The sequence below is a fragment of the Sus scrofa genome, chromosome 6 (assembly GCF_054392235.1).
Source record: "Sus scrofa isolate SSC_HxYL_T2T_F1_AM1 chromosome 6, Sscrofa_HxYL_maternal_Yorkshire_Landrace_v2.0, whole genome shotgun sequence".
NCBI classification, from domain to species: Eukaryota; Metazoa; Chordata; class Mammalia; order Artiodactyla; family Suidae; genus Sus; species Sus scrofa.
In genome coordinates, this window is record NC_139388.1 from 36,159,942 (window position 1) to 36,184,564 (window position 24,623).

The window sequence follows — 24,623 nt, forward strand, 5'->3', positions numbered from 1 at the left end:
TTCCAACATTTTTATAACATGGAAATCGAAATGGGAAATATAGATTCAAGCTATTTTTTTTTTAAGCCACATTTTGTGGCCTAAATCCAAATGTACTTGATTTAAAGTGGATGATAAATATTTTGCCTGGCAATAGAAGTACTCCAAGAGGCTGGCTTTTAAATGTTCTCATTTGGTTTGTTTTAACTGGCAGCTTGAAGAGTGTTACATAATACCCTTAATGGCAATTACTCCTTAATCTAAAGTAACTTCTGATGTTAAAGCTTTAAACTAGGAGTAAACAATACGGATATTTCCACTTTACAAATAGATGAAAATACCTTCTGTATGTTTGTGCATTGCTTATCATGTAATTCAACAATTACTAAGTCTGGGGGAAGAAACAAAATACCATGTAGGATTTGTGACCCTCTCATAAATGCATACATTTGCTCTAAAAAGTAGAATATCTGGATAAAACCAATGTTAAGTTCTTAAAAGGGAAAATAATAACTTGATCTTTATTAAAATATTTATTTTGAGGAGTTAGCATCGTGGCTCAGCAGAAACGAATCTGACTGGGATCCACAAGGATGCAGGTTCAATCCCTGACCTCGCTCAGTGGATTAAGGAGCCAGCATTGCTGCAAGATGGGGTATAGGTTGCAGACGAGGCTCAGATCCCGCATTGCTGTGGCAGTGGCGTAGGCCAGCAGCTACAGCGCCAATTCAACCTCCAGCCTGGGAACCTCCATATGCCTCAAGTGAGGCCCTAAAAAGACAAACAGACAATATTTATTGTGATACCTCTCTTTACTTAGAATTTGAATTTTCAGCTTGAAGACATTTACATTATGTGCAGAGGATTCATGGGTATAAGGCATGTAGTCTAACAATGAACTTGTCACTGTGACAGACTTATATGTCAACCCCAGAACACATCATAAATGATTTTTGAAGATAAAGCCTCTAGTGCTATCTGTACTCAACACCTATTCACCTTTGCAGTTAAGGTCAGAAATTAGTGGCTTCTCTTCCTTTTTGGTGTTACAGAGCAGTTGAGAAAATTACAGCTCAAGTCTTTACATTTGAATAAATCATTCATTACTTGTCCCAAAGGAGTGAACAGGTAAGTATTGAGCATTCCAATTCAGAATGTATGACTGTAAAGCATTTTATCTACTTTTTCATTTTTTTCTTTACAACGTAAGTCCATAATGTAGGTCAGTGATGTCACCTTAAAAGAAACCTACTTACCATAGTCTCTCTTAGTCCAAGGATATTCACATTGCTCAGAACATTTTGGGAATTAAGAACCCAGAGCCACATTTTTTTTTTTACTAGCCTTAGTGATTCTTCATCTTTGAGGCTCAGCACAAATGCTGGTAAAGAATATAATTGACCAAGTTTAGTAATGCCATTTATGGTCAAACCAAGTAGGACTCTATATTAAAATGACTAATTCTAGGGGGTCTCCGTAATTTTCTCTGAGAAAGTCCTCCAGAGAAGCTTCATGGTGTTATTCACAGTGGCTACTATGGGCAGCATGCATTGGGATGTATAAGTTCCAGACTGGATATTTTGCTTACTCTCTAGTCTCGAAGCCTAGGCATCCTGCTAGGAGGAACAAAGGCAGTTTCACACACACCTGAGTTTGGACTCCATCTCTCTGTTTTATCAGATTTGTGACCTAGAACAAATGATTTTTCCTCTCAGCCTAAGTATCCTCATCTAGGTGAGGTTATTGCCTCCTTGATAGCTTTTGTGAGGATTGGATAGAAAACAATATTAAGTGTTGGAGTTCCAGTCATGGCTCAGTGGTTAACGAATCCGACTAGGAACCATGAGGTTGCGGGTTCGATCCCTGGCCTTGCTCAGTGGGTTAAGGATCCAGCATTGCCGTGAGCTGTGGTGTAGGTTGCAGACGTGGCTCGGATCCCAAGTTGCTGTGGCTGTGGTGTAGGCTGGCAGCTACAGCTCCAATTCGACCCCTAGCCTGCGAACCTTCATATGCCGCAGGAGCGGCCCAAGAAATGGCAAAAAGACAGAAAAAAAGAAAAAAGAAAACAATATTAAGTGTCTACTATTGGACCTGGCCTGTAATAAATACACTTTTTAAATTGCCACTATTAATATTTTTAAACCATATTGTTGCTTTGATTTTTTGGAGTAAGAAAGCTTTGGTATGCCAGATTTCCAGAGGAAAATGTCAGCCTGATGAACTAATCATATAGAGCAGTGGTTCTCAACCCTGTCAATATTGGATATACAAAAACTCAACCCTAGAGGAACCAGTGCTTGGACCCACTCTCCTTTCCCCAAGAGATTCTCATGTAGTGGGTCTAGGGTAAGCCTCCCACCCCACTGGGATTTTTTATTTTTTTATTTTTATTTATTTATTTATTTTTTTTGTCTTTTGTCTTTTTTGTTGTTGTTGTTGTTGTTATTTCTTGGGCCGCTCCCGCGGCATATGGAGGTTCCCAGGCTAGGGGTTGAATCGGAGCTGTACCCACCAGCCTACGCCAGAGCCACAGCAACTTGGGATCCGAGCCGCGTCTGCAGCCTACACCACAGCTCACGGCAACGCCGGATCGTTAACCCACTGAGCAAGGGCAGGGACCAAACCCGCAACCTCATGGTTCCTAGTCGGATTCGTTAACCACTGCGCCACGACGGGAACTCCGGATTTTTTAAAGCTCTTCTAATGATTGTCATGCACAGCCAGAGTTAAGAACCCCTGACAGAAAGCACTGGATCTCAAGTTTCAGGGTTGAGGGCCTTTTTAATATTGGCTTTTTGAGTATCCTTTACAAACACAATAGAAATTGTATCCATTGATTAAGAAACTATATATACAGTCATCCCTTCGGATTCATGGGGGATTGATTTCAGGAGCCCCAGGGGATACCAAAATCCAAGCTGCTCAGATCCCTGATGTAGAATGGCAGTAGTGCAGTGAATATAGTCAGCTCTTTGTGTCTGCATTTGGCAAACCCACAGATACATAGGTCTGGGTATACTCACAAGGATGCAACAATTCTGTGGTGCACCAAGAGTGCAAACCTATAGTTAGAAACCAATGTGGAAGATAGCAGATGTGCATTCAGTTTTTTGTTTTGTTTTGTTTTGTTTTTTTGTCTTTTTGCTATTTCTTTGGGCCGCTCCCACGGCATATGGAGGTTCCCAGGCCAGGGGTTCATCGGAGCTGTAGCCACCGGCCTTCACCAGAGCCACAGCAACGCGGGATCCGAGCTGCGTCTGCAACCTACACCACAGCTCACGGCAACGCCAGATCGTTAACCCACTGAGCGAGGGCAGGGACCGAACCCGCAACCTCATGGTTCCTAGTCGGATTCGTTAACCACTGCGCCACGACGGGAACTCCGCATTCAGTTTTTATTTCTACCTTTTTCCTCAATGATTCATAAAAATAGTACAAATCTCCCAAAGTACAAGACATTGGTCACTTAGTTTAGGTTTTTTATTTTGTTTCATTTTTCTCTATGTAGAAGGTGCTACAAATTAATTAAGCTGCATGTTTTAAAAGATTCTCTCTTAAGGGTACAATTTGTATATAAAAACATCTTAAGCTTGTTAAATAGTTAGGTCTTTAAAATCATTACTTCAGTTTTCAGTGAAAAACATTAGCCCACTACAGATTCTTTCTGCATCTAAAGGGTTTCCTCTGGCTTCTGCTCCTTGACCAGTAGGTTTGTTTGTAGTAGAAATAAAATTGCCTTTTTCCCATATCTTCACAGAAAAGATCCAAGTGCTTTCTTTTCATTTCCTGTGACTGATTTTATTGCTCCCGGCTACTCCATGATCATTAAACACCCAATGGATTTTAGCACCATGAAAGAAAAGATCAAGAACAATGATTACCAGTCCATAGAAGAACTAAAGGTACTTTTTCTGTGTTGAAAACATAGGCTGAGCTATGCTACAAAGTAACATGTCAGTTCGGTTGAGAATAAGACTTTTCGACTTTTTGTAAGGATAACTTGATCCCCTTGCTGTACAGTGGGAAAAAAATAAATAAAATAAAAAAAAATAAATAAAAAATAAATTTTAAAAAAATAAAGACTTTTGGATCCTGTGTGTACAAAATCTTGGTAGAAATCTGCATGTCTGGTATTCAGGGTCTTTCTGAAGTTTATTTTAATGTCAAAATATATTTTTCTGTCATAGAAAACATTTTTGAGCTTGGTGATGGAAAACCAGACAAACTAACCCATTTTCTGTCTTTTATTATTTTGTGGATTTTGGTAAAATTTTGAATTTTGTGTGTTCTGCAAAGTATTTTCTCAAGCTGTAAGCTAAAAGATGTTTGGTTTTTAATTTTAGATCAATAGAGGTAAAATCAGTATTTTTTTAAATTAAAGTATAGTTCATTTACAGTATTAGTTTCAAGTATATAGCAAAGTGATTCAGTTACTTTTTTTTTCAGATTATTTTCCATTATAGGTTATTTAAAGACAGTGAATAAAATCTGTATTTTAAGGGAAGTTGATTTAGTTTCTTTTTCTAGACATTTTCTGATAAATTGGCTTATCCAGAAGAACCAAAACAAGTTTTAATTACATACGTTGAAAGTCATTTGCTCCCTGAGTTCACTTCACTATATGTTTAGCATATCTTTTTATGAAAATGAAATTAAAAACTTAACCTACAAGCTGCCAAGATGATATATCTCCCTAATATTATAGTTGAAATTTTTTCCATTTTTAAATAGCCTTGGTATGTGTTGGTTTCAGAGTTACACTTTTCATTTTAATGTTCCAGAGAAAAGGAATCCGTGGTTTTTTTAAAATTTGCTCTGTACCAAACCATCTCAAACATAACTGAACTGGTATAGATAATGTCTATCTTACCTAAGTTTTCTCTGTGTGAACATTATAGTGTTCACCTGACCCAAGGGCTAGACCCTAATCAGTTATAAAAGGAAAATAAAACAGCAAGCATTATCTTTATTTGGTCTCTCTTTTTTTTTTTTTCATCCATGTTGATCAGCTGAAATTTGTGACTAACACCAGCATTTAATGCTGTCTTTACTATCAGCTTGAATGTGTGAATAATATTTCACTTACTCTGAAAAACTGGAATTTTATTCAGAGAAATGCAGACTTCTCCCAGCTTTTCATCTGGTGAAAATTAGGCGAGAACTGTTTATTTCAGCATATTTCTGACCTTATTATTGCTTAATAGAAAATTTATTCACAGTTTTTTTTCCATTTTATGAATAATTTTTCTCTAGTCTTCCTCTTGTGATGACAGGAGGGAGAAGTATGCCCCCCTAAGTGTTTTGAGCAAATGTTTAAGATTTATCATGATTGAAACAAACATGTATTTTTAACTTTCTAGAGTTTTATACATTACTACATTTTTTTCCCTCAGGAAAATTCAGTAGCCTGATGTAATATTTATTAGCTTATCCAGTTCATTAGTTTGTTCAATTTTTATTGCTATTATTATTACATGAATGTATGCAGAAAGGTCATTCAGCCTTATGATTCATGGAATCTACAAATAGCCTTAACAGATCAGACCTGTAATCAATAGAGCAATCCATTTTCCTCTTGCCAGTTATACATAGGCCAGTGGTCATCTAGTGTCTCTCCTCACTTGCCCCTCCTTTTAAATATATAAATTATTACATATTTAATAATTCTTAATGAATGGAAGCTTTTCAGATTATCTGTAGCAAGAGTTCTTAACCTGGGGTCCTTTGGGTAGCCATGGATGAGCCTTTAGGCTGACCAGAAACTTCATAAAATTACATGAACATTTTTGTGTTCCCCTTTCTGTGTATGCTTGAGGAGTAGATCCATAGAGTCCATCATACTCTTAGGGATCCAGGACCTAACTTATTAGAGACATGGCCAAGAACTGAGGATGCACACGTACTACATCTACTTCAATACCAAATATATTCATGACCCTTAAGTCAGTCTTCTCAGATGCTTCTAGGTAATATTCACTCTACCAGTTTTCATTACATTACATGTTCTGAGCTGCCGTCCTAGTTATTAAATAGTGTGGCTTGAATGTTTTGTTTGAGATTTGGAGGAGGAGTTTGGGAGTCCTTATTGCTGGGTTTTTATCATTTTAACTTAGTAAGGCCTTGACATAATCACTCTCACATTTATACAATGTAAAATTTTCTTAACCATGAAAATACGCAGTGAGATTGAGTTCTCTAGCACATGTGCATACTTTGAAATTTGAACCATAAGTACCCTTTTGATAATTTGCCTACTCCAGTTACATGTTGTAACTCCTTGAGGTTGTATGGGTTTATTTCACATTGGCATGATTTTGCAACATTCTGCACATTATGTTTAGCTTATAATAGTATGCAAACACTTAAAATTACTGTAAATGTTATGCCATTTTTGGTCAGTTAATTTGAATTTGGTAGGAAATATTGTGATAACTTAGCATTGTCCCAGTTTTCAGTCAAGTTCTGAAATAAAGTTCTTAATTTATAAGTGTAAAATAAACATGTTTGTTTTAAAACTAAAAATAGGATTTCCCTTGCGGCACAGAATGTTAAGGATCTGGCCTTGTTGCTGCAGTGGCTTGGGTTGCTGCTCTGGGGCAGGTTCAGTTCCTGGCCTGGGATCTTCCGCATGTGGCCAAAAAAAGAAAAAAACTAAGAATAATGTTTTTTAATTAAATAAACTACTCAAGTTAAAATTATTAAATGTAAGAAGTATTCTAATTTTTTTTTTTTTTTTCCTTTTTAGGGCCGCACCTGAAGAATATGGACGTTCCCAGACTAGGCATCGAATTGGAGCTGCCACTGCCAGCCTACTCCACAGCCACAGCACCACCAGCTCCGAGCCACATCTGCAACCTACACTGTAGCTGATGGCAACACCAGATCCTTAACCCACTGAGTGAGGCCAGGGAACGAACCCACATCCTCATGGATACAAGTTTATTTCCACTGAGCCACAACAGGAACTCCTCTCTTTTATGTCTGCAGTAAGATTATACTGAGGAATTCCATTTTAAAGTTTCTCTCGGAATCAAAAGTTTATGTAGTTTCTCTAGAATATTAAAGAATTTATAAAGGAATGTAGTGGGATGTTTTATTTATTTATTGTCTATTTAGGGCCACACCATGGCATGTGGAAGTTCCTAGGCCAGGGGTCGAATCAGAGCTGTAGCCACCTGCCTACACCACAGCCACAGCAATGCCAGATCTGAGCCTCATCTGCGACTTACACCACAGTTCACGGCAACGCCAGATCCTTAACCCAGTGGGCAAGGCCAGGGATTGAACCCATGTCCTCATGGATACTAGTCGGGTTTGTTACCGCTGAACCACAGCAGGAACTCCTGTAGTAGGGTATTTAAATTGATTTAGCCGTATTTGTTTTAGTGACTTTTAAAACTTAATAAATTGCTGTTAATGTTTAGTAAACAATAAAAGATTAGATTTTCTGTTGTTTTTTGGGTTTTTTGTTTTTTGCTGTTGTTTTTAGTTTTGAGGAGCTACATGATTTCAAACTGGGATAGGAAGGCACTTTGTTTTGTTTTAATGCATTTCCTTCTTAATATTTTCTCTGCAGGATAACTTCAAATTAATGTGTACTAATGCTATGATTTACAACAAACCGGAGACCATTTATTATAAAGCTGCTAAGAAGCTGTTGCACTCAGGGATGAAAATTCTTAGCCAGGTAAAGGAAATTCTTTGTCATAAATAATAATTTATTGTAAAATCTATATCCCTTTGTTTTTTGGTCATAGTGATACAGATCCAATACAGTACTGGTTTTATTTTAAAGGCTGGTCATATTTAAGTAGGAAATATTAAATGAAAAAAAGAAGAAAATTAAAGCAGGAAGATTCTCATTTGGAATTGATAAATAGTGGCATTCACTTATTTAGAAACTGTCAAATTGGTATTCACTAGATAGACTTGTATTTGCTGTGAAAGAAACATCAACCTGAATTCCAGAATGGGATAGATTCGATGAATTATGAGACTTTTTAGGAGGAAAGCTACTTCGCTTTTGTAAGGATGGAGTCTACTGTTCTCCTTCAAGTAGAAAGAAACTAAATGTACAAATGAGCAGTAACTTGGAATTTTCTCAAAGCCACCTCCCCGCAGGAGCAGACTCTCCCTTAAAGGACAAGAAGTGGTGTGTAGTAAGGCATTTGAGATGGGAGAAACATGTGCAAAGACATGGACACATCATCATCAAGCTTCAGGAGGGAGCTTAAATTTGATAACTTGTTCAAAACAGATACTGTAAATAGAAGCAGAGCGTTACAGGAGTGGCATCGCTGAATGATGGCTGACAGAAGATCTCGAAGGGTAAATTGAGGTGATTGATGGCATTAATCTGCTGGGAGCAAAGGAGAGCTCACAAGATTAAGTCACATCTTTTGAGGTTTTGCTCATGGTTCCACGTAGGATAGAAAATTAACTGAGATAATCCTGGCCTCTTGCCCTGGCAGGAAGTCAGAGGACTCTCAGCCCTTTTCCACCAATGTGTGGACCTTGGGCAAGACTGACCACTCGGGACCTCAGTGTTCTCATCTGGAGAGGAAAAGGTTTAGTCTGAGATCTCCAAGGTAATTACTAGCATCAGTATGCTGATTCTCAGCAAGAACTAGAGTAGGGAGGAGAGCAAGAAGAACAGATAGGAGAAGGATTTTGCAAAGAAGAAATGAGTGGCTACAAGGCCTAGGAAGAAGGAAGAGAAATCAGAATCAAGGGCTTGAGCTGAGAGTCGGAGGTTAGAGGATAGTAGAAGTGAGTCCTGTGTAAATGCACATGGTTTGCCATTTTTATGGTGATCAGTTGTATCACAGTTTTACATTTGAAGAATTGCCTTGGTGTGCAGATGTCTGAGTGTCTGTGTGCTTGGCTCTGAAAGATTCTTGGATTCACTTAACTAGGAAAAGAAAAACATTTGGATTGATGATCATTCTTGCACTCCTAATATTTAGACAACATCAGTTCCCACCCTTTCCTAAAGACTTGGGAAGCTGTAATGTAAGCCAGTTACCATCTTTGGCAAAGTCTTCAGAGGAAAGGGAAATATAAAATGTTTATCCCACTCTTTGCAGCAAGACTGAGAATCCAAAACCAAGCCATATTCTAGGTTTTAAAACCTGCAAATATTTGTTATTTCTGAATTTGAAGTAAAACTGCGCCCAGCAAATACAGTCCTTAGTCACTACAAAATATGTACATTGAATTTTTAGGATAAGTTTTTATTTGCAGACGTAACATATCCGAAGTAAATTTATCAATTCTGATTTACCAGTTTTCTCACCTTTAACTAGTGTAGTTAATATAACATACAAAAGATTCCAGTATCTCTTGCATTTTACAGGGGGTGGGAGGGCTGGAAGCACAGAAAATAAACTTTCTTCTCCACTTTCCCTTTTCTCTCTCTGTTGTCTTCCTTTTTTTCAGATCTCTTCCTGTTGAGGAGCCCTACCCATCCTGTGTTATAGCTTCCTGTTGACTGTTCTCTCCACCCTAGATGGGAGGGATCCTTACAACAGTGATTTTTACACATTTAAATTTAGACCTTCTAAGTCACTCTTCTAATAGCACATCTCCCAAGAGAGCCCAGTGCACCCTTCCATGAATGGTGTCTTTTTACAGATAACTGGTTTTGAATGTTCAGTGTAAAAATTGTAGAGCAGTTCATTCATCATTTTTTTCACATACAAATAGTGATTGTTAGTGGATATATTATTTTTACAAAGAAATGGAATATGTAGAATAACTTATGACCTCCTAAATAAATACCAAATGCTGCATTATAGTATAAATTTGTAGTATAGTGGCTTTGGATCAGAGTAATGGAGATTCAAGTCCTGGCTCTGTCAAGATGCTCTGTGACCCCAGACAGGCCATGTAACCTTTCTCAGCCTTTTTCCGGTCACATAAAATGGCCTAACAATAGTGCTTACCTCATAGAATTTTGCCCGGTGTGTGGGTAAGTACTCACTAGGTGTTAGCTATTATCAATGGCAAGGAATCAAGCCTTCTTAGTCATTTTCAAAATCGAGAATTGATAAACTGTGCTGATTTGAAGACATTCGAATTACCAATAAAGAAAGACACTGCTTCTGGAATAAAGTCAAACTCAGCTTTTTTCCATGACTTATGTTGAAATCCAGAAGATTTCTCTAATTGAACGATTTTAATTTTATACATGTTGTGTTTTTTTTAAATCCCCAAATGTTCTTAATGTAGATTCTGCTTTATAAAATTCTACAATGGAAATTAAAAGGTTACTGAGAACTTTGTAGAGTTCCCATTGTGGCTCAGCTGGTTAAGAACCCGACATAGTGTCCATGAAGATGCAGGTTCAAGCCCTGGCCTTGCTCAGTGGGTTAAAATCCAGCATTGCCTCGAGCTGCTGCATAGGCGTAAGATGTGGTTTGGATCTGGTATTAGCTGTGGTTGTGGCGTAGGCTGGCAGCTGCAGCTCCAATTTGACCCCTAGCCTGGGAGCTTACATGTGCTGCAGGTGTGGCCCTAAAAAGAGGGGGGGAAAAAAGTTACTGAGAACTATGTGATCTAAGCCCATTCATTTAGCCAACATTTATTGAATACCTACGACAAGCCAACCTCTGTTTCACGTACTAAAAATAAAAAAGTAAGAAATGGCTAAAGTGACATACACAGGGGGAAACACAAATGGTCAGTAAAGGCGTAAGAAGTAACCACACACTAGTATTTTTAAAGTATGTATTAAGACCTGTTTTAACAGTCAAATCAGCAGTTTTTTAAAATGGTATTCAGTTTGCCATGGATTCAGAGAAAATTTCAAACACTGGTGAAACTTTCAGATAAAGTTGTATAAATTGATACAACTTTTCTGGAAGGCGGTTTGGCAGTAAATATCAAAAGCCTTAAAAATACTCATTTTCTCTGACCTAGGGTTTTCACTTCTAGGATTTATCCTGAAGAGATAGAGACTCCTAAAGACATTTATTTATAATAGTGGAAACTTGGAAATAAGCTAAATGTCCAATAGGAAGCTGTTAATTAAACCATGGAAGGCACATGGGATGAAATACTATAAATTTGCTTGTTACAGAATGTTCAGGATAATTCCCGTTTGCTAATATTTGTGCAATGCTTAGAAAAAATACGAGATTGATAAACCCGTTAAGACTTTTCCTCTCTGGAGAATAAATTAACAAGATTTTTCTTTTCTCCTCTACCCATATCTTTGTCTACAACAAAATATATTACTTAAATGGTTTGAAGATTATTTTAGAATGCAGTCCAATAAAAATATCAGGGTCTTTTTTCTTGAGGCTCTCCCAGTCTGCACTGCTAACACAGCAGAGTATGATGAGGGAAGGCCCCATCGTGAGAGACAAGAGTCCTGGTCTTAGTCACTGGTTCTGTGACCTTAGGTGAGTCATTTAGCATTTCTGGGCTATATTGTTATTTGAATGACCTCTGTCCTTTCCATTCTTAGTGTCTGTTCTGCAGAAGTCTTCCATGCTGTCGTAGGCAGCCCTAAGGAGACTGCACTCCGTGTTTTATCCAGTGATGAGGACGCTCAGAGTTACAAGGCAGAGCAGTCGCTAGAACAAATCTGCCTCTTGAACATTTCTTCAGAAACTTCAAGCCCTTTAACCGTGATGAAAATTTCACAGCATATCAATGCAGTGGAAAATTCAGCACATGTTTCACAGAATAGAAATAACATTTCTTTGGTCAGAACATTTTGCACTCTGAGGAAGTAGCTGTGCTAACCCCCTTTAACCCTCTTTTATGCTCCTTGAGGCGTATTTTCATGCAGAGAAAAAGGCCAGAGTCATCAGTGGTCATCCCAGGATACCAGAAGCTTCACATGTTGACATGTTCCAGGTTTTACACACCTGAGAAAGAGAAAGTAATCTGTTCAATGTAAAATCTGAACATGCCATTAAATGAAATTTTACTTTTTAAATTTAGTACTGGAAAGTATGCTTAATCTTTATTCACACTTTCTCTTCTATGAATTTTTAATGATGCAGTAAAGTTACAAAATATTCTCATATGTTGGAAATTATCTGAGTTGAAGGAAGGGACGTTACTGTCCTCGTTCCTGAATACTCTACTCCGTTGGTATAATTACATTTAATTGGTTTTTCTTCCCTAGTTAATGACAGGATAAGTACAAACTCTGGTGGGGGAAAAAAAATGCTTCACTTTAAAAATGGGGTGACAAACATGCAATAAGAATATTCTTGAATATTTTCAGGAGCGAATTCAGAGCCTGAAGCAGAGCATAGACTTCATGGCAGACCTGCAGAAAAGTCGAAAGCAGAAAGATAGAGCAGACACCTCGCCGAGCGGGGAGGACAGCGGCTGCTGGCCGAGGGAGAGGGAGGACTCCGGAGACACTGAGGCACAAGGCTTCAAGAGCCCCAATAAGGAAAATAAAAAGTAAAGAATCTTTGCAATATTAAGGTTAAGCTTCTTTGTCAGTCCGGTGACGGGGGAAATACTGAGTGGAGGCCTGCCTTGGGTCTGTGGTTGGTTGGGTTTGTGGTGAAAGTCCGTTTTGGTGATGTGATACCCCTCTTCTGCTACAGAGCACTGTGTGGGATTGTCCAAACACAATTCCAAAAATAGTTCTGAATGTGTATTCTTTATGAAAGTAATTTGAAAGCCAGCAAGTTATCTTTAGAGGGTCATATTGTTAGTGAATTTATTTTAATAGAACTATTTGTTTAAGAAAAAAAAGCATGTATTCATTACCTCATTCCACAAAGGAGTTGAGACAGTACTTAAGCCTAAGCACAGTTAAAGCTACTTTATAAACACATGGCTGTCACTGAGATGTGTGCATGTTTTCCACTCAACGTCAGCTAGTAGGATCAGTAATGAACCACTGGTCCTTCCAGGCAGCAGCTGGTGTGGCTGGACACGGTCCTGCTCATACCATTGCCCACCAGCCCCGACGCCCAGCACCTCGCCGACAGCTCTGGGAGAGGGTTTCAGCAGCTTGGATGTTTGCTGTCATAATGCAAAGAAAGTAAACTTGTGCCAAAGTTTTTGTTTTATTTCTAAGGTTTATACGTTTTATTCTTTTTTTTCTTTCTTTTTTTGGGGGGGTAGGGGGGAGTGGGGAGGAGGGAGGCACTTATGGCATGTGGAAGTTCCCAGGCCAGGGATCTAACCCATGCTGCACTTGTGGCCTGTGCCATGGCTGCCACAATGCCAGATCCTTAACCTGCTGCTCCACAAGGGAACTTCTAGGTTTATATGTCTGTGTGTGTGCATTGGCCAGGTTTATGCATTTTAAATATATGTTTATTTTAAATTTAAATTTTAAAAATTGAACTTAAAAAAACAAACTGTAAATAAAATAAAGCAACAAGTTCCCATTGTGCCTTAGCAGTAACAAACCCAACTAATATCCATGAGGACAGAGGTTCAATCCCTGGCCTTGCTCAGTAGGTTAAGGATCCAATGTTGCTGTGAGCTGTGGTGTAGGTCACAGACTCAGCTCGGATCTGGTGTGGCTGTGGCTGTGGCTTAGGCCGGGCCACTGTAGCTCCAATTTGATCCCTAGCCTGGGAACTTTCATATGCTGCAGGTTCAGCCCTTAAAAAAAAAAAAAATTGTGCATCCCTCTCCCTTTAAAATATATTTGAGGTAAAATTCATTTCTGTGAATGTACTAAGAAAAATGTTTAAAGCAGATAACACTGGACAAAAAAAGGGAGTAAACTACCCAGCATACTTGGTTTGTTTGCTTTACTGCTTGTATAATATTAGGGCCCCTTACCAGGCCATTAAGGAACAGTGTTTTAATTAGTGCCAGTAGTGCAAATTTTTCCACTTTAGTTGTATTCATATTTGGAATTACATTTTAATGTTTTCATCTTTTCTTTTTTTACTTAGTATTAATGTGTGTTTTCAGGAAAGACAAAGATGTGCTTGAAGATAAATTTAAAAGCAATAATTTAGAAAGAGAGCAGGAGCAGATTGACCGCATTGTTAAGGAATCTGGAGGAAAGCTGACCAGGCGGCTGGTTAATAGTCAGGTGATGAAGCTTTTTCATTTTTTACATAACCTACTGATTCAGGTTGTCTGAAACTTTTCATTTTTAAGTTGCTTGTGTACTTCCAGTCTGTATCTGCCATAGTGCTCTTCAGGACAGCATTCACAGAAGAAAAAGTAATATATTTGTTTTTAAAGTACATAATATTGTCCTCACTTGACGGATGAAGGGGTTTGGGATAGGTGTTTTTTTAAGTGATGTTAATACGTTCTGAAGTTGGAAAATGAAGCACGTACTTTAAGCTTACCAGAAAACATTTACATACCGGTCTTTTGCACTCATACTGTTTAGCACATTGGCTTTAAGACCAGATGAATTCATATATGACTTGGGGCAAGTCACTCCCCTTCCCTGGCCTTTAGTATCCTTTTTTAATAGAGTGAGCAGAATCTGTGGCCTTAAGGACCCACACAGCTCTTTAAAAATCTGAGATGTCGCTAACCTTCATTTCTTTAACCCATCAGCTCCTATGTACGTGGAGACAAGTGTGAAAGTTGATGACTGAGTACAGGTGATAGCCACCTGTAATATTGGTTAGACTAAACATATATGAGTTACATATATGATATACAAAACTTTATGCCATTTGAATACTTTGGGTCATTGCAGTGTGAATTTGAAAGGAGAAAGCCAGATGGAACAACAACATTGGGACTTCTCCATCCTGTGGATCCTGTTGTCGGAGGTAGGTTGACAGAATTACACTGTGCATGAGCTTGATGCTAATTTGGCAATGAACAGTAGCCTTGGTTAACGTTTTAAAGCAGCAAGTCTGAATATTGCTAAACCCAACTGTGTCATTATCCACAAAGAACTTCCCTAGGCCTGTGTATTTCATGCTAACAGCTAGCCTAACTTTATTTCATCCCAAAATAGGTACTATAGATCACTTTCTTTAAAATATAAAAGTTCCTGGAATATCATACCTACCATTAACAAAGCCAAAATACTAAGCAGTAACTTCTAGCTCTGGTTTTAAGAGACTGTGGTATAAAGGTCCAGTTATTTCTTGAAGTAGCTTAAAACCCTCAGATTATGGCATAGTAAATTTAATTGGCTTTTTTTTTTTTTTTTGTCATTCGTCTTTTTAGGGCCGCACCTGTGGCATATGGAGGTTCCCAAGCTGGGGATTGAATTGTCACGGTAGCTGCCAGCCCACGCCTCAGCCACAGCAACGCAGGATCCAAGCCATGTCTGCGACCTACACCACAACTCATGGCAATACCAGATCCTTAACCCACTGAGCAGGGCCAGGGATCGAACCTCATGGATACTAGTCAGGTTCGTTAACCACTGAGCCACAATGGGAACTCCTTAATTGGCTTTTTAATTTCAGAGAATAAAATGAACATATATGCCATGTAGTACCTTAATAGTAATGAAATAATACATAGTTAATGACATTATGTCTTTCACTGTGGTTGATGAAGTTTTTATAATGGTTGAGAATCACTGTCATATTTATATTTTTCTCAAAAGATATTTTAATGGAGATAGTATAGGGAATATTTTAAAATTTGATGTAAGAATGGGAATTTTTTGTCATCCAACAGGGGAGTAAATCATGTATTGTGATAAGCAAATATGAGTGTGTTAATTTATTTTATAAATATCTATTTTTATACCACTGTTAGGGGAGAGAGAATTGGAGATACAAAAATGAATAATGACAGAATGCCTGCACGTGGCTGAGATCCAGCGTGGCTGTGATGCAAGCTGGCAGCTGCAGGTCCGATTAGACCCCTAGCCTGGGAACTTCCGTATGCCACCGGTGTGGTCCTTAAAAAGAGAGTACTCCAGTACTCCAGAGTTTATTGTTTGCTGTGAGCAAGGCACTCTCTACGGAGCTTGAAGTGTACAAAGGGGGGCAAAGCAGGAAGAGCCAAGTCCCTTCCTCTTATGTTCTGTGGGGTGAGGGAAAGGAGGACACAAAAAAGAATCATGTGAAGAGATGGTGACTTGTCTACTGCGAATCCGTTCATCAGAGTAACAGCACAGCAGAGTAGTAAGTAACAGGAGATGTACCTGTCTAGTGTCTGGGGGTCAGACACGGCTTTTTGAAGAGATGTTTGGGTTGAGCCCAAAATGGTGAGTAAGGGATTGGGAAATGGCAGGTCAAAGGAAAAAAAAAAAAAACCTTGAAGCAGAGAAGAGGAAGAGCTTGATGCATTTTAAGACTGAACAGGGAGTTCCCGTCGTGGCGCAGTGGTTAACGAATCCGACTAGGAACTATGAGGTTGCGGGTTCGGTCCCTGCCCTTGCTCAGTGGGTTAACGATCCGGCGTTGCCGTGAGCTGTGGTGTAGGTTGCAGACGCGGCTCGGATCCCGCATTGCTGTGGCTCTGGCGTAGGCCGGTGGCTACAGCTCCGATTCAACCCCTGGCCTGGGAACCTCCATATGCTGCGGGAGCGGCCCAAGAAATAGCAACAACAACAACAAAAGATGAAAGACAAAAAGACAAAAAAAAAAAAAGAAAGACTGAACAGGCAAGCCTATCAGTGTACTCTTTTAGCCTTGCATTCCACTCATGAAATGCTGAAGAAGGAAAACATTATTAGTCTCCTTAACTTAGAAGAAAAGGAACTAGTGGTTGGTTTTCAAAGTGAAGGTCATTTTTTACTTTCACTTGAAGTTTTCATAGTAGAATCTTTCAGAGTCTCAGGTCAAAGAAAAGGCCACAGTTTTCAGAACATTGCTCTTTCTAGTGTATCTGTGGTGAAAATTTGGTGATAAGAGCTACAACTAAATTGACTTAGGTGACCCCTCAAGATCTGCCCCTTTCTTTGTACCTGGGGTTCTGGTCTCTGCTCTTGGTCTGGTTCTCGGGGTTTCCTGGAGGCATTAGGAAATGCCTCACCCTTACAGCAGCTGACTTGACTGCTAACACTTAAAGCAGCTCCCCTGGGAGGCCAGTTGACTGGTTTAAGATGGAGGATGCCCCAGTTGACGTCTCAGTTTCATCCTCTTGGTTGGAGGTACCATTATCAATTAGGACACCAAATTCCAGACTGCTTATTACCAAGCAAAGTCTGATGTACACATTTGAAGTTTCTCACAAGTGTGTTTATTTTATCTCAGTGATCACCCGTGCAAGTGGACGCTGTTCCAGGGTCATGTTACAAAACTGAGATCTTCTTCAGGAGAAAACACCCTTTCTGTTGGATTTTGCCAGAGACCACATTTTCTTGTGCTTGGCCTCGATTCTTATTCTTGCATCACAGATTTCCATTGTCATTACAGGGGTTCATTCCTCGTTTGCAGCTCTCACATCTTTAAGGGCTGTTCTTCCCTGTACTACAAGTCTGCCTCTTGTAGAGATTAATTTATCCTGAATATAAGTGCTTTTCTTTAATGAGGTATCTTCCCTCACTCAGTCTTTTATTTGACCTTTTCTACTGGTTTACTTCCATCATCTTAACATTAAAAGGACCAACTTTTAATGTTTTTTTAAAGTGAAGTGCAACATGATTATAAAGAATTTCAGGGAGTTCCCGTCGTGGCGCAGTGGTTAACGAATCCGACTAGGAACCATGAGGTTGCGGGTTCGGTCCCTGCCCTTGCTCAGTGGGTTAAGGATCCGGCGTTGCCGTGAGCTGTGGTGTAGGTTGCAGACACAGCTCGGATCCCGTGTTGCTGTGGCTCTGGCGTAGGCCGGTGGCTACAGCTCCGATTCGACCCCTGGCCTGGGAACCTCCATATGCCGAGGGAGCGGCCCAAGAAATAGCAACAACAACAACATCAACAACAAAAAAGACAAAAAAAAAAAAAAAAAAAAAAAAAAAAAAGAATTTCAGGAGGCAACAGAGCGTAATGAAAAGGACCAGACTTGGGTTCCTGCCTTTCTCAACTCAGATTGTCTTATGTTAAAAATGGGTATAGTGAGGCCGCCCAGAGTCACATAGACTCAGACTCAGACACTGCAGAGCACCTGGTGGCTCGCTACCACATACACTTCCTCCACCGTGCTCCGTCTTATATTTTAGAGCCAGGCTACTGCCCTGTGAGACTGGGCATGACAACTGGAAGACTGCAGTCTGGGGTGAATACTTTGCAGGGGTTCAAAGAAGATAAAAGGAACAAAGTAACTCCAGGTAAGGCTCCCACATGGTGGTGGTTTTTTCTTTTCTCTCTTTCAGGGAATAGGGGGAAGATGCATAATTACCATGAATTGCTTTATACACTAACTCTCTTTATGATATTTTTGCAACATTAGTTAGCTGTTTTTTTAAGGAGAAACAGGAGTTCCTGCTATGGCACAGTAGGTTAAGGATCCAGCTGCTCAGGTCATTGGCGAGGTGTAGCTTCAGTCCCTGGCCTGGCTCAGTGAATTAAGAATCTGGCATTGCCACAGCTGTGGCATAGGTCACAACAGCAGCTCAGATTCAGTCCCTAGCCCAGGAACTTCGTATGCTATGGGTACGGCCAAAAAAAAAAAAAAAAGGAAGAAACTAGAAAATCAGTATTAATGTTCCAAATGAGTCTTGTGATTTCTTTCCCCTTTGTGGGGAAAAATTCACTTGAATTGCAACTTCATTAATAATAATTAAAAAAAATAGAATGACATACAAGTTAAAGCATAGTATTGTAATTTTTGTTGTTTTTTTAATCAACAGTGTTATACTTGAATTATGGACCCTACAGTTCTTATGCGCCACATTACGACTCCACATTTGCAAATATCAGCAAGGACGATTCTGATTTAATCTATTCAACCTATGGAGAAGACTCTGATCTCCCAAATGATTTCAGGTGAGCCACCAGTTCATCAGTATTCTGAGTGCTACATTGTCCTAAAATAGAGATACATATAAGTAATCTATCAACACAGTTATTCAAATGGTAGAAAATGTGTCTAGCAGTTTTTTTAATTGACATTAATTAAATAGACCTGTAGTTATCATCATTCTTTAGTGGAAACTAAATACTTTAAAAAGAGAATGTATCTCCCTAGTATTTTCTGATGGTGGTATGTGCAGTACTTTAATTCTTGCAAAAATATCTTTAAAGATGCTATCTACCTCAGCTTGCTAAAGTTCAGGAGCTTGTTGCTTCACAATGTTGATGTGCCACTTGTTCTTCTGTAACATTTTTGTGTGGCAGTGAGTTGTTCCAAACTTGATCGGTTTGGGAAGCCGCAGCATATTTTCCCCAGGATCAGAGGGGGACATGGTTCGATTCCTAAGGCAGCCGTAACAATCGCAGCTGCACTCAGCCGTCCCTTATTCCATGTTTCTGTGGGAAGATCACTTTCCGTGTTGTGTAGGGTACTGAGTACTTTGCATCCCATCAACTTAATGAGATTTTGTCCTGGTTTACTGGGATTCTGGCTCGGGGTGGGACACTGAGCTTGGGTTATTCCTTCTTGGCATTGGAACCTTGTTAACTTCATTATGTGTAAGAATTTACTCCATAGATTAGCCAATCTCTTGGTCTTTCTGACAAAGAGGGGATTGTTCACTTTTATACATGTATGGTGGTGGTGGTGGCAGTGTTTTTACAGGGCAGAGGTCCTTAAGTCAGAGACTGACTCTGGTTTAAGATCAAGGTATTTGTATCCTTTAGACCTCTTCTCACCAGCTTGAACAAGTTCCTTCTGGATTATTCATACACGCATTCTACAAATAGGCATTGCATGTTCCTTATGTTCCAGGCAATTCTTCTAGATGCTGGGGGTTTCCACGGGGGAACAATGCTGTCATCAGATGATGACAGGGGTTTTGAAGAAAAGTAAAAACACAAAGGAAGATAGTGGCTAGGATTGAGAGAGGGGTGCAGCTTTAAATAGGATAGTCAGGGAAGGCTTTGCTAAGTGAACTTGGAGCAAAAACTAAAGAAGCAAACATAGCTGTCTTCCAAAAGAAGAGCGTTCTGGCCAGTGGAATAACTGTGCAAAGGCCCTGAGGTGGGAACCTGCCCTATACCTTTAAAGAACAAGAAGAGCGGTCAGGGGCAGAAAGAGTATAGGTAGATCTTTGCAAGGACTTGGAGTCTTATTCTAAGTGAAATGGGAAAATATTGGTGGATTTTGAGCAGGGTAGTTACTGAATCTGGCTTATCATTGTAAAAGGATCGCTGTGGCTGCGGTGTGGAAAACAGATTGCGGGTGGTAAGGGAGGAAACGGGAGCTGCTGTCAAGATCCAAGTGAGAAATGGACCGTGGAGGTGGCAGCTGAGGTGCTGAGAAAGGGCCAGTGGTCAGCCAGTCGGGTCTCTTGACTGGTCGAAATGGGGCATGAGAGTGAGAAGTCCAGGACTCCACGGTTTTAGACAGAGCCTAGAAAGATGACATTGCTGTTTACTGACAAGGGGAAGATTTTAGATTGAGCAACTCAATTTTGGACGTTTTGAGAAGCCCATTAGAGCTCCCCATGGAGCTGTCCAAAAAGTACAGTCCAAACCAGAGGTGTAACTTTGAGAGGTTTCAGTACACATGAGAGTCGTGAGTGACTGCAGTCGCCTGAGGGAGGCAGTGAAGGGAGGAGCAAAGAGCCCTGCTGACTGAGCCCGGGACCCCGTCCTCACCGAGGTCTTGTTTTTCCTTGAAGGTTTCCACAGGAGCATCTCCTTTTCACCGTGTTCTTGATATTGTTTAATTCCGTCCTGATCCCTGGTAAATACGTCAGTAGTGCTGTGCCTAGGTGGAAGGTGTCACACCGTGGTGTGTGAACCCAGGGTGTCTGGTGAAACAGCGGGCTGTAACAGGGAGATTACGCCAGTGGAGGTGATTTATGTGAAAGTGACTTTCCTAACACTCTTTTTTCAGCATCCATGAGTTTTTGGCCACATGCCAAGATTATCCATACGTTATGGCAGATAGTTTACTGGATGTTTTAACAAAAGGAGGACATTCTAGAACCCTGCAAGAGTCCGAGACGGTAAGAATGCTGCTCAAGAAACAGGGTGATTTGTCATTGGCTCTCAAGTGTTAGTCATCACTGTTATGAAACCATGGGATTAACCACTGTGACAGCTGGACTCCATTCCGCTGAAAAGACAGCCCAGCCCGGGTGGAGACCATGGGTGGAGGACAATGAACGGAAACGAGTAACTCGGCCACTAGGATCTGTGAGGCCAGAAGATTGTCATTATCGCCTCATCTTGAGAACGTAGGAATCAGAAATGGGGGTTATAACTCAAGAAGTCAGCTCATGTTATGTACCCTAACAAAAAAAGGAAGTCTTACTCACTTGAAACTGAGTCGACTAAAATGATAGGGAATGTCTTTTTCCTTATTATGCAGTAACAGCAGTGGCAGAGCCTTAAGTGAAAAAGTAAAAAGCTTTCTCACTGCTGTCTTTTATTAATACTTTAAACTATCTGGGATAATTCAGAGACTTGGCTCAAAGATTAGAACCAGAAAATGTTCCTTCTGGTATGGAGGAGAGTTCATCTCCAGAATGTCCTTGTCACTGTAATTAGATGAACCCTGTCTCCTCTGGGTCATAACTCTTCCTCGTGGCTCTGACTGTATTTGTCTTGTCCTCTGCCCTCACTGTACCTGTCATTTGGTTACCCGTCAGCAGAGCTGAGTCAGCACCTGAGGTTCAGTGAGAACTAAATATATATATATTTGCCACACCTGCAGCAAATGGAAGTTCCTGGGCCAGGGATCAAATCCGAGCCACAGCTATGACAGCGCCAGATCCTCAACCCACTGACCTTAACTCTCACTAAGCTGGGCTGGGGTTCAAACCCTCACTTCCACTGCAGTTGGATCCTTAACCCACTGTGTCACAGTTCGTTTTTTGTCCTTTTGTCTCTTCTAGGGCTGCATCCTCGGCATATGGAGGTTCCCAGGCTAGGGGTCCAATCGGAGCTGTAGCCTCCAGCCTATGCCAGAGCCACAGCAAAGCCAGACCCACAGCTCATGGCAACGCCGGATCCTTAACCCACTGAGCAAGGCCAGGGGGATCAAACCCGCAATCTCATGGTTCCTAGTCGGATTCGTTTCTGCTGCACCACGACAGGAACTCCTCACACAGTATTCTCAAAATGCAAATAATTATATCTAATTCATTTTTGTTTTAAAAATTATATTTTAATCATGTTCTTATTCCTTTTATCTTGCCATGAAATTCTTGATATTTTTCTATTTTCCTTGTATATATCTTTTAATAAAGTGTTTTTCTTTCTCCTTATAGTCATCACCTGAAGAGGAAGGCCAGCCTAGGACACTTGACACAGCAAAAGAAATGGAGGTGATTATATTTTTTTATTGTATTTTATTCTTTATTTCTTGTTTCATTGTTATTGTTTTTGGCCCATAGCATGCAGAACTTCACGGGCCGGGGATCAAACCCATTCCACAGCTATAACCAGAGCCACAGTAGTGACGATGCCAGATCCTTAACCTGCTGAGCCATAACAGAACTGCTGTATTTCATTCTTTATAAGAAATATTTAAATAGAGAATAAGCTAAAAAGCGTAAATGATAAAGCTTTTTTTTTTTTTCCCCCCATGTGGGGGTTCTCAGGCCACGGATCAAACCCTTACTACAGCAGTAACAACACTGGATCCTTAACCTGCTGAGGTTACCAGGGAACTCTGAAAGTTTTTATTTTAAAAGAAAAATATGAGTTCCTGTCGTGACTCAGGAGAAACAAATCTAACTAGTATCCATGAGGACACAGGTTCGATCCCTGGCTGTGCTCAGTGGGTTAAGGATCCAGCATTGCTGTAAGCTGTGGTGTGGGTCCCTCTGTTGCTGTGGCTGTGACGTAGGGCAGCAGCTACAGCTCTAATTGGACCCCTGGCCTGCGAACCTCCATATGCCGCAGGTGGGGCCCTAAAAAGCAAAAAAAAGAAAAAGAAAGAATCTTAAGAATGGGAAGGAAAGCTGGGCAAGAAGTTTATAGAGTAGAGTTGTAAGGCCCCGGCTGAAATGGCAGTCAGTATGCACTGATACCATTTTCTGCACCACACACTTTTAGCTCATATGTACACAGAGAAATTGGGTGATCAGACTGTTTGAGCTCGGAGTGCATACCGCAGTTGAAACAGAACCCTTAACTTTTGGTTACTTGTTATCAGGATTGATCTCTTCCTACAAAGCAGCGTTGGGGTTATGGAAACTCTGGGTCTTGTGATTCCAAAAATAAAACACTCTTTTTAGGATTTTGTTTCTTGCTTGCAATTCTGACAGTCTGGCTTTGGGGCCAGGAGGAGGCCCAGGAAGTATCTCGTGTTTGAGGTCTGTTGTAGAGGAGTGCCACTGTGTAGACTGAAAGATTGCCTGTGAACCTCAGAAACATGCAGCACTGTGATAATCAACAAAATCTTCACAGTGTAGGCAGGCAGTAACGAGGCCTTTATCTTTGGAGTAGTGATTAAAAAGGAAAAAAAAAAAATGCGGATTGTGTAAGACTCACTATTCCATTACAGAGAAGTGTGGATTTGTGGACACTGTTGCCAGGATTTGGAAATGGCATTCTAAAGGTTGTTATAGGCATCAGAATTATAACAATAAGTAAGACAACTCAGTTAATAAACACAAGCCGTCTTACTAATTTCTCGTTCTAGCACTGTTAGGGCTTAGCAAACTGAATTTTTTTTTTTTTTTTAAAGCTGGTTGCAGACATCGAGCCAGCAGGCTATTTAGACTTCAGTAATCAGGACAGGCTCATAGCACTGAAAGCAGTGACAAACTTTGGAGCTCCCGTGGAAGTTTTTGACTCTGAAGGTGAGTGTCTCCAGAAGGTTTGAAAGAAATTCTTCATGACCCAGGCACTCAAGATTGAATGTCACGCTAGCACAGAGCAGCATGGCCACTCTCTACAGGAGCATCTTGGCCGGCCATGCTTCAGTGAAGAGAAAGCCTGTCTGCAGTGTTGCTTTCTTGAGGGGAATCACTCCCTTGAGGAGAGAAGACTAACCAACAACTAGCAAAACCCCAGAGCATAGTACTCAGTTTATTGCACAAGATCGGAGAGACGTTAAGTCCATGCTGTAAGTTGTTTTTCTTACCACACAGAAGCTGAAGTGTTCCAGAGGAAACTCGATGAGACCACCAGACTGCTCAGGGAGCTCCAGGAGGCCCAGAATGAGCGTCTAAGCACCAGACCGCCTCCCAACATGATCTGTCTCTTGGGTCCCTCGTACAGAGAAATGCATCTCGGTACGTTGCGCCTCTGGTAGGAGGAGAAGCAGGGGGCTTAAAGGGAAACCTTCCCAGGAGTGACACAGCTATAAAGTAACCACGAAAGACCACCATGGACAGTTGATTTTTTGCATGTATATGTTTATTGGGCTTTTGATTTTTTTTTTTTTTTCAGTTATCTAAAGGAAACACATTTCAGTACCTTAAACTATTTTTATGTTGATTTTTTTTTTTTTTTTTTCTAGCTGAACAGGTGACCAATAACCTTAAAGAACTGGCACAGCAAGTAACTCCAGGTGATATTGTCAGCACGTACGGAGTCCGAAAAGCAATGGGGATTTCCATCCCCTCCCCGGTCGCTGAGAACAACTTTGTGGATTTAACAGAAGGTACGTGCCTGTGTCTCGGGAGAGCAGAGGGCTCGATGTGAGTGAAGGGACTATCAGCCGTCTCCCCCCAAGTAACATCGGCAAAGTTGGGCCTCTTTGTGTTAATA

At 40.3% G+C, this 24,623-nt stretch overlaps 1 protein-coding gene across 2 annotated transcripts in view; it reads left to right on the top strand.

Annotated features, from left to right (window-relative positions):
* BRD7 (bromodomain containing 7) overlaps positions 1 to 24,623 on the top strand; it is a 41,604-nt gene that overhangs the window by 16,324 nt on the left and 657 nt on the right. The window contains exons 5-16 of one of the 2 annotated variants that reach the window (XM_021094213.2): positions 3,737 to 3,881; positions 7,556 to 7,666; positions 12,221 to 12,405; positions 13,888 to 14,011; positions 14,639 to 14,714; positions 18,014 to 18,121; positions 18,644 to 18,779; positions 20,794 to 20,905; positions 22,172 to 22,228; positions 23,596 to 23,710; positions 24,002 to 24,145; positions 24,373 to 24,516. In XM_021094213.2, the coding sequence (XP_020949872.2) occupies positions 3,737 to 3,881; positions 7,556 to 7,666; positions 12,221 to 12,405; positions 13,888 to 14,011; positions 14,639 to 14,714; positions 18,014 to 18,121; positions 18,644 to 18,779; positions 20,794 to 20,905; positions 22,172 to 22,228; positions 23,596 to 23,710; positions 24,002 to 24,145; positions 24,373 to 24,516 (1,457 nt within the window). The remainder of the gene's footprint in view (positions 1 to 3,736; positions 3,882 to 7,555; positions 7,667 to 12,220; positions 12,406 to 13,887; positions 14,012 to 14,638; positions 14,715 to 18,013; positions 18,122 to 18,643; positions 18,780 to 20,793; positions 20,906 to 22,171; positions 22,229 to 23,595; positions 23,711 to 24,001; positions 24,146 to 24,372; positions 24,517 to 24,623) is intronic. The other variant, XM_021094214.2, reaches the window with a different exon arrangement.